Below are 10,885 nucleotides of genomic sequence, written 5' to 3'. Positions count from 1 at the left end.
CCCCTCCATTTCACAGCTTGTGATTGGCTAATGCGCCCGATGTTACCCCATATATGGCAAGTTAACTGCGTACGCTTCCTAATATGGCATGAAGATAGACACATTGACACAGGAGTCCTCCACTCTGCTAATCGTAACTTTGAGCTTGGCTACGAATAATCTTTTTAAAAATGACAACAGTCACAAATGAAGTTATTATGATGTATGAGAGCTGGCGGCAGTTACATCAAAGCAAAGATAGGATCTTTAAAGACAAACTGTCAGTCTAAATATTTATTGCCCATGACACCGCAGTCCGCACGCATGGTGAACGATACCGGTTGTTTGTTATCATGGAATTGTCATTGTCTTGACAATACACAGACAAGTGCAGTTGCTATCTGATTTTCAAGTAGAATTTCTAAATTTGGTGTGCATACATTAAAATGCAACTTCTCATCCCTATACGATGCACACACAACGAAGGTAGTCATTCTCACTTTGAGCAAGTTCCAAACAAGCGTGAAATAACATACAGTGCGTACAAAAAAGAAAAAGATAAAAGGTAATCCAACTTTGGTGGGCTATTTATTGGATGGCCTTGAGATTAATACAAGGAAATATTGGACGAGCTATGCACAAATATTGGACGAGTGAGTGGAAGACGAGTCCAGTATTTTGCTTAGCGAGTCCAATATTTCCTTGTATTAATCGAAAATAGGACATCCAATATTATCATTATTATCCTACAGAGGATTTTAGCAAAGAAGATTTTCGATGTCTCGCGGAGCGAAGCGGGTTTTGATTCTGGTTAGGAAAGTTTGCGTTTGAGTTTGCCTTATTTGTAATTTGAGGACACCATAGACGACATGCGCAGTGAGTGAAAGTTGTCATTTGTCACGTTTCGCGCAGTTTCTAATTTGGTTGTGCCATTCAGTTAGTTAGCAGCTGACCGTGTCAACGTGAAGACTGGTCGCGTTATGGGATGCGAATGCTGACTCGCCCGTTTCTGCAGAAGACTCATGCAAGTCAAGTTTAGTCCCGCTACAGGAGTAAGTAAATACCGGAAAATGTGAAATGAACATTAAAAACTGAAAGAAAGCAAATAAGAGTATGCTTGAGCGAACTTATGAACTCATTTGAACTCAGTTACAGTGTTGAATTTGTTGCATGCGTACTGGTGAGTTGCAACGTGGTACATACGTGGTTACACAGGTATTGCACGTGAACATTGGTGCATGTTCATGTAATGCACGTTCATGTCAAGGCATGTAATGCCAGGAATTTATGAACTATGTGTAATGTCATTTCATCAACCTGATGTGGTGGTTGTGTGAAGATACAGTTGTGACAGAAATTGACATTAAGACAGATTTAGTGTTATATAAATGTCAATAATGTTCAAAGAGACAAAGTTGTTGGTGAATAGAGTTGATAGTGGGAAAAGGTCACCACACGTTAATAGGTTCTTTGTGTATGATTTATCGACATGCATCAGTGTGGGTGTTTGTATTGCAAGACAAATTGTAAGGTAATTACAGAACTGTGCTTAATGACAGCAGTTCATACAGTGTTTGTAGTGCCTAAAGTGGAATCTAAAGTGTAAGAATCTACTCAATGGTGTGCTGTAAGGTTTAATTTGCATTTCTGGAGTGGAACTAGAATCCATGGTATGGAGGTAACAATGTTGAGTGTACAATATAGTGCTAAGCAAATGCAGAAATTCAGGTTGTAGATTTGTTGTAAGGTGTTACATTGAGTATATTCAGCATAAATTACCGAGCTCAAAGTGAGATTATGAGTGTCTACAGTACAATCAGAGTGTAGATGCAAGTGATGTTTGACATATAACATGTAAGAATAAGTACAGGTGGTTTGACTTTCACATACAGTTGTATGTACAGTGTAAGTTCTGTTTCATATCCGTATGATTTGTGACTGCAAGTGTATGAAGCAAAGTCACTGAGAGTTAAAGGGGTGATAACACATGTTGTATTTGTACAAAATTACATGTTTGTGCAGAAGTACAAATTAGACAGGATATGCACAACACGGCTAAGTACAGTGCAAGAGTGCAAAATAAAGTGCTCAGATTAATCTGCATGTGTACACAGTAAATGAGCACAATGAGTCAGTGTATTACATATTATACAAAGCTCATTCAATAAGACAGAAAGAATCTGTAATGTTGGCATACAAGTGTACTTTGTAGTAGCAAACTCCCACATACAGCAAGCATACATCTAGCATACAAGTGTATAGTAGCAAACTCCAAGCATTCAAGGTGCATGTTCAATTGAGATTCCCTATGTAACAGAAACATGGTGATTTATTAGTCGCTTTTCAATATGTGACAGGTATAAATCCAGATGAAGTGTACATGTACAATACACATACAATATACTATGAAGGTAATAAGAGACAGTGACAACAAGAGAAGTTTTTGAATCTATATGCATGTCAGGCAATGCAAAGATTTAATCATATACAAATGTATAGTGTACAAGACGTGCATGAATAATGTACATGTGATTCAGAAGTCCAAGTTCAGTGTACAAGGCATGCCTGAGTATTACATGTGATTCACATGTCCAAGTTACTGCATGTGTATTAGCAACAAGGTGCTAATATTTTCTTTGTTTACGGTTTTGATCTATTCACAGATCGAATAAACAAGCTTCACGGCTTAACTATCTCAATCCACGGCTGGGCTAAACTCGGGTTCCATTCTTCGACTATTCATCTTCGATTCCTAGCTGACCTGGAATAGGAGACAGAGGGAACACTGCATGCAGTCATGAGTGCAGAACAGAAAGAGAAGGACCTCAAGATCAAGAGGAGGACTGCCAAGGCAAAGCTGACCCGATTATTGAATGCCTTGCAGAAATTGCTGGACAGCAACAGGAATCTTGACGAGGTCACCGAGTCCTTACAGAGTCTGGAGTTAGCGTATAAGGACTTAGAGGAGAAACATGAAGCCTACTGTGAGATCATCGAGGATGACGAGCAGTTTCTCAAAGAGGGCACTTGGTTGGAAGAGTGTCAGTCAAACTTCATGGATATGCAGATAAAGGCGAAGGATTGCATCAAGGCAAAAGCAAGTGAGGCATCTGAGAGAGCTGAGACACAACCGGCTGTAAATGATAGCAGCAATGTAGCCTCACCTGAAAGACCAGATGAATCTAACAGTCCACAAGTAGAGTCTGCATTCAGAGTACAGGTAGAGCGGCCCAAACTGCCACATTTCAGCGGAGACGTGAGAGTGTACTCTACGTTCAAATCGGACTTTCACCATTTGATAGACCGATACAGTAAACGGGACGCGATGGCCATCCTTCGTACAGCATTACACGGTAAGCCTTTGGAGCTAATCAGAGGGATAGGAAATGACTATGATGAAGCATGGGCATTGCTGGACTCCATATACGGCGATCCAAGGCTCGTAGCAGATGTAATCGTGGATGAAATGGAGCGGTTCCCCCCACTCAAAGAGGGAGATGATGCAAGATTCTGCGATCTTGTGCACATTGTAATGAGAAGTTACAACACACTGAAGGAAGTGGGGAGAACGGGAGATATGGATAACAGCCATATGCTGGCACTGGTGGAAAGAAAGATGACCAGCAATGATCGCAAGGTTTGGTTCCGCTATCTACAGAGGGATAGACAGGAGGCTACCTTTGAGGCACTGCGAACCTGGATGAGTGGGGAAATGAAGATGAGATTAAGAGCATCAGCCCCTCTTCGAGATGCACGGTCTTCCACTCAACAGAAAGACAAACGATCCAGTGCTTCAGTTAGTCACATTGCTGAAGAGGATAAGTCAGGCAAACAGGCGGACCACAAGTGCTGGATTTGCAAATCATCTGATCACTGGGTAGACCAGTGTAAGAAGCTTCTGTCAAAGAGTCAGCCCGAGAGGTTCCAAATGATGAAAGACAATCATGCATGCTACAGTTGCTTGAAGAGAGCAGGCAGGGATCACAACATGAAAACTTGCAAGCGACGGAAGAGGTGCACAGAGAAATTGAATGGAGAACAGTGCACATCCTTTCATCATCCTCTGCTGCACAAAGAAATAGCCCGTGAGATAGTGGCAAGTGTTTCAGGGAAAACAGCCCTTCTGCCTGTTGTGACAGTTACTATGATGGGTTCCAAGGACCAGAGCTACTCAGCTAACTGTCTACTGGATTCTGGTGCACAAATTAGCCTTGTCAGACGATCAGTTGCAGAAAACCTAGGATTAAAGGGAAAGCCGATATCCATCAACATCACGAAAGTTGGCTGTGTCACTGAAGAGGTCCAGACGAAGATCTACCGATTAAGACTGCGATCTCTCGATGACAACAGAGTGTACAGAGTGTCGGCTGTCGGACTGGATTCCATCAATGATGACGTAGTACAAGTCCAGACAGATGACTTGTGCAAGACATTCAACCTGGGACAGAACTGTCTACATCGTAGCAGCGGATCGATTGATGTCTTGGTTGGAATTGATCATGCTAAGCTGCACACAGGAGAAACCAGGCAGAAAGGAAATTTGGTAGCCAGACATACCCCCCTGGGATGGGTGGTATTTGGAGCTGACCCGGATCATCAGGCTGCCAAAAGCACAGTTTTGAATGTGATGGTTACAGATGCTGTGGACTTGAAAGATTTTTGGACAACAGAGTCGATGGGAGTTTGTCATAGTCCCAGCCAGTACCAACCAGACGGACTGAGTAGACAGGAAATGGATGAGAGTAAGCTAATCAGTGATTCCTGTCAGAAGGTCGGCAAGCAGTGGCTCGTTCCCTATCCATGGCAAAAGGAGCCGGATCTTCTGCCGGATAACAAGGCCCAGGCTGAGAGAATGCTATATGCTACTGAGAGGAAACTGGCAAAAAATCCCAACCATGCAGACGCATATGACAGACAGATCCAGGAGATGGTTGAAATGAAATTTGCCAGAAAGCTGTCAAAGGATGAAGTGCGATCGTATGAAGGCCCAGTGCACTACATTGCGCATCATGCGGTCGTTCGACCGGAGAAGCAGAGTACCCCCATCCGAATCGTATTCAACTCATCCGCCTCCTACCAGGGACACTCGCTTAACGACTACTGGATGAAGGGTCCCGATCTGCTGAACAGACTGTTTGGTGTACTGATGAGATTCAGGGAACACGAGGTGGCACTCTGCGCAGATATATCCAAGATGTACCACAGAGTGATGATACCTGAAAGGGACCAGCACGTCCACCGCTTTCTGTGGAGGAATTTGAACCAGGATAAGCAGCCAGATGTCTATATCATGAGAGTTGTCACTTTCGGTGATAAGCCATCCCCAGCTATGGCACAGACGGCATTGCGGAAGACAGCGGAGGAAGGCGCTAAGATGTTTCCGAAAGCAGCATCAACCATCATGCTTGATACTTACATGGATGACATCTGTGCATCGGTGCCGACAGTGACAGAGGCAGAGGAGCTGAGCAGAAGCATCGATAAAGTACTGGCTGATGGAGGGTTCAAAGTAAAGGGATGGAGATCAAACAAGGAGCTCTCCAGAGAACATGATGGGAATGACAAAAAGCCCAAATTACTGAAGACGATCACTGATGAGAAAGTCTTGGGTGTGGTATGGGAAAATGACTCAGACACATTCTCATACAAAGTCAAACTGAATGAGGATGCAATTCAAGCAATCAAGATGACAAAGAGGAGCATCCTTAGCCAAGTTGCACGTATCTTCGATCCCATTGGATTTGCAACCCCCATAGTGATACGAGCGAAGATCGGACTGCAGAGGCTATGGGAGAAAGGCTTGAACTGGGATGATGAACTACCCGAGGAGAGTCAGACAGAATGGAGAAAGCTGTTCCATGAAATGGAAAAGCTGACAAATGTCAGATTTGAGAGATGTCTGACACCAGCTCACGCCAGAGGCAAGCCAACTCTTTGCATTTTCTGTGATGCATCTATGGAGGCATTCGGAGCATGTGCGTATCTCAGATGGGAGGTAGACGAGGCGAGGTACGAGGTGCGGTTTGTGACAGCAAAGTCTAGGGTGGCACCGCTGAAACAGTTGACTATCCCAAGGCTTGAACTACAAGCAGCGGTACTTGCAAGCAGGTTGTACACAGCAATCAGAACTGAGATGTCAATGGAGCTGGCCAATGTTATCTTCATGACTGACAGCATGATAACACTATCTTGGATAAAGAGTAAGGCCAGGAGTTACAAGATGTTTGTCGCTGTCCGAGTTGGTGAAATCCAGACTGCTACTGACCCGAGTAAGTGGCGTCATATCCCTGGAGAAGTTAACGTAGCAGATGACCTGTCGAGAGGACTAGATGCAGATCAGCTGACCGCCAGATGGCAACACGGACCTGACTTCCTTCGTGAGCCTATGTCAGACTGGCCTGAAGAAGGCAAGGCAGAGGAAAAGATGCCTGAAATGGAGAAGGAAATGAGAAAAGATCAGTCAGTTCTAAACATCTCCCAACCACCAGATGAAGATGTTATAGACTGTGCCAAATTCTCCAGCTGGAGAAAATTGATCCGGGTGACGTCATATGTGCTGAGGTTCCTGAGAAAGCTGAAAGCAAAGTGCAAAGGAGAAACTGACGAGAGTGAGAAAGACACAGATTGCACTTTGACACCTGATGACCTGCAGAAGGGAGAGAATTTCCTGATCCAGAAAACCCAGCAGTCAATGAAGGCCAGAGTCGTCAAGGGAGAATTAAAGACCCTCAGCCCATACACAGACGAAACAGGCATAATCAGAGTAGGGGGCAGAGTAAACAAGGCTGAAATGTCATTTGAAATGAGGCATCCAGTGCTACTTCCATACGGGCATTGGATATCTACCCTGATTACACGGCATTTCCATGAGAGCGGTCACAATGGAGTGGCTGTAACGACTGCTAAGGCTCGACGCAGATACTGGATTCTGAAAGGGCATAATTTGGCAAAAACAGTTAAGTTCAGATGTACAGTTTGCCGAGCATTCGACCACAAGACTGAGACCCAGGAAATGGCAGACCTGCCTACCGAGAGGCTATCTCCACATACGCCGCCATTTCACTACACGGCATGTGACTATTTTGGTCCTTTCCAAGTGAGGGTAGGACGTAACAAGACTGCAAAAAACTACGGCGTCCTGTTCACATGCTTAAACTCAAGGGCCGTCCACCTTGAGCTTGCAACAGACTGTTCCACGATGGAATTCCTGCAAGTGCTGCGGCGATTCTTCGCTATAAGGGGCCAGCCAGGGAAAATCCTAAGCGACAATGGAACTCAGTTCATTGGTGCACAGCGTGAACTACGAGACATGGTAATAGGCTGGTCTAAAGAGGAGCTACGAGAATTCTGTGCAGAGAAAGGCACGGAATGGACATTCACGACACCCGCTGCCCCCCATCAGAATGGCAGTGCAGAGTCGCTGGTTAAAAGCTGCAAGTATGCTCTGAAGAGGGCAATTGGGGAGCAGATCTTGACACCGTTCGAGCTGTATACGTGCCTGCTGGAGGTCGCCAACCTTGTGAATCAGCGACCGATTGGCAGGATTCCGACCGAACCCGATGACGGCAACTACCTATGTCCCAATGATATGCTGTTGGGGCGTGCATCTAGCGACGTCGCTCAAGGGCCGTTCCGGGAAACGAGAAATCCGAGGCATCGTGTCGAATTCATTCAGAGAATTGTCGACACATTCTGGCATCGCTGGACGAGAGACGTTCTTCCGTTGTTAGCACCGCGACAGAAATGGCACGTCGATCGCCGCAACGTACGTGTCGACGACGTCGCGATGATGGCTGACGCGAACGCGGTTCGAGGGAAATGGACCATCGCCCGCGTTATCCAAGTCTACCCGGGACCGGATGGTAAGGTGCGCAATGTGAAGGTGAAAACGCCAACTGCTGAGTATCGACGTCCAGTTACGAAGATCGCGGTGATCTACCCAGCTGAGGGATACGACGAGTGATTTGTTTGTGATAAATTCAGTGTTAAGCGATCATGAGGAGAGATTTCCTCATTGGGTGGGGAGGATGTCTCGCGGAGCGAAGCGGGTTTTGATTCTGGTTAGGAAAGTTTGCGTTTGAGTTTGCCTTATTTGTAATTTGAGGACACCATAGACGACATGCGCAGTGAGTGAAAGTTGTCATTTGTCACGTTTCGCGCAGTTTCTAATTTGGTTGTGCCATTCAGTTAGTTAGCAGCTGACCGTGTCAACGTGAAGACTGGTCGCGTTATGGGATGCGAATGCTGACTCGCCCGTTTCTGCAGAAGACTCATGCAAGTCAAGTTTAGTCCCGCTACAGGAGTAAGTAAATACCGGAAAATGTGAAATGAACATTAAAAACTGAAAGAAAGCAAATAAGAGTATGCTTGAGCGAACTTATGAACTCATTTGAACTCAGTTACAGTGTTGAATTTGTTGCATGCGTACTGGTGAGTTGCAACGTGGTACATACGTGGTTACACAGGTATTGCACGTGAACATTGGTGCATGTTCATGTAATGCACGTTCATGTCAAGGCATGTAATGCCAGGAATTTATGAACTATGTGTAATGTCATTTCATCAACCTGATGTGGTGGTTGTGTGAAGATACAGTTGTGACAGAAATTGACATTAAGACAGATTTAGTGTTATATAAATGTCAATAATGTTCAAAGAGACAAAGTTGTTGGTGAATAGAGTTGATAGTGGGAAAAGGTCACCACACGTTAATAGGTTCTTTGTGTATGATTTATCGACATGCATCAGTGTGGGTGTTTGTATTGCAAGACAAATTGTAAGGTAATTACAGAACTGTGCTTAATGACAGCAGTTCATACAGTGTTTGTAGTGCCTAAAGTGGAATCTAAAGTGTAAGAATCTACTCAATGGTGTGCTGTAAGGTTTAATTTGCATTTCTGGAGTGGAACTAGAATCCATGGTATGGAGGTAACAATGTTGAGTGTACAATATAGTGCTAAGCAAATGCAGAAATTCAGGTTGTAGATTTGTTGTAAGGTGTTACATTGAGTATATTCAGCATAAATTACCGAGCTCAAAGTGAGATTATGAGTGTCTACAGTACAATCAGAGTGTAGATGCAAGTGATGTTTGACATATAACATGTAAGAATAAGTACAGGTGGTTTGACTTTCACATACAGTTGTATGTACAGTGTAAGTTCTGTTTCATATCCGTATGATTTGTGACTGCAAGTGTATGAAGCAAAGTCACTGAGAGTTAAAGGGGTGATAACACATGTTGTATTTGTACAAAATTACATGTTTGTGCAGAAGTACAAATTAGACAGGATATGCACAACACGGCTAAGTACAGTGCAAGAGTGCAAAATAAAGTGCTCAGATTAATCTGCATGTGTACACAGTAAATGAGCACAATGAGTCAGTGTATTACATATTATACAAAGCTCATTCAATAAGACAGAAAGAATCTGTAATGTTGGCATACAAGTGTACTTTGTAGTAGCAAACTCCCACATACAGCAAGCATACATCTAGCATACAAGTGTATAGTAGCAAACTCCAAGCATTCAAGGTGCATGTTCAATTGAGATTCCCTATGTAACAGAAACATGGTGATTTATTAGTCGCTTTTCAATATGTGACAGGTATAAATCCAGATGAAGTGTACATGTACAATACACATACAATATACTATGAAGGTAATAAGAGACAGTGACAACAAGAGAAGTTTTTGAATCTATATGCATGTCAGGCAATGCAAAGATTTAATCATATACAAATGTATAGTGTACAAGACGTGCATGAATAATGTACATGTGATTCAGAAGTCCAAGTTCAGTGTACAAGGCATGCCTGAGTATTACATGTGATTCACATGTCCAAGTTACTGCATGTGTATTAGCAACAAGGTGCTAATATTTTCTTTGTTTACGGTTTTGATCTATTCACAGATCGAATAAACAAGCTTCACGGCTTAACTATCTCAATCCACGGCTGGGCTAAACTCGGGTTCCATTCTTCGACTATTCATTCACTAATACCCTTTCTGTCTCCGAGTGCTGTATTGTCTCCTACTGTGCTTGATCTTGACATGGGGTATGGTACCGGTACACTCTTCAGTGTGTAGCGCCGAAACTTTTAGGGTGGGGGAGGATCTTTCATTTAACAGATTTAACACGCAGCGGAAGAATTTTTGTTGGGCTTATTGTTATGTGTATGTGATATTATGTTAACATACACTAACACTCAAAATAATACATATCCCCACCTTTCGGTCTACTGGAAGGTTTCACATACATGCAACATCAAACAACATCAATATCACTCAATCACAACTACACACATGCACACCAATTCATTCACACATATAGCATGGTGAAACACTTTCATTTACACTCACCATCACATACTATGCTCACCAGCAAAGAGTGATTAAATAAATTCACTACCATGACTGCTGATCGATAACTATAAAGACAACTGTCTTTAAAGGAAATATATAGCTTCCTTTAATGGTTATATAAAGAACACATATACATTATTTACAATAAGATTCGGTTATGCCAAAGGCATCCCAGTTAAATCCTACATGTCTGGATTACTGTCCAATTTCTCATCGGTTTCTTAAATCATTGTAAACCTGTTCCTAACAATTTAACCAAGTACGAGCCATTGCAAAGATTGAGCAAGTTTTCAGTGCAGACTTATATTTGAGCCATTGTATCAGGTCACTGTAATCGAGTTGACCTGAAATACCAAAAGTTTGGAAGACTGTCAAAAGCTGGGATGCTCAACACATCCTCGCTCTTTGAAGAGCGGGAGCAAAAGAGGAATTATCAAATGTTTACCCGTCAGCAACATCAGGAGAATGGCACGACGATTAAATGCGAGCGAGCGAACAAGCGAGCTTTAAAATTTTGACATTGTACAGTCCAAAAACGGCA

At 43.3% G+C, this 10,885-nt stretch overlaps 1 protein-coding gene across 1 annotated transcript; it reads left to right on the top strand.

Annotated features, from left to right (window-relative positions):
• Window positions 1-2,951: 2,951 nt before the first annotated feature.
• Window positions 2,952-9,930, top strand: LOC140241747 (uncharacterized). Its single transcript, XM_072321497.1, has 4 exons — window positions 2,952-4,721; window positions 6,276-7,035; window positions 7,114-7,274; window positions 7,311-9,930. The coding sequence occupies exons 1-4, from the start codon at window positions 3,035-3,037 to the stop codon at window positions 7,940-7,942; spliced, it is 3,240 nt and encodes a 1,079-aa protein (XP_072177598.1). The 5' UTR covers window positions 2,952-3,034; the 3' UTR covers window positions 7,943-9,930.
• Window positions 9,931-10,885: the final 955 nt, after the last annotated feature.

This window comes from Diadema setosum, chromosome 18, assembly GCF_964275005.1.
Source record: "Diadema setosum chromosome 18, eeDiaSeto1, whole genome shotgun sequence".
Lineage (NCBI taxonomy): Eukaryota > Metazoa > Echinodermata > Echinoidea > Diadematoida > Diadematidae > Diadema > Diadema setosum.
This window is presented reverse-complemented; position numbering and strand designations above follow the sequence as displayed.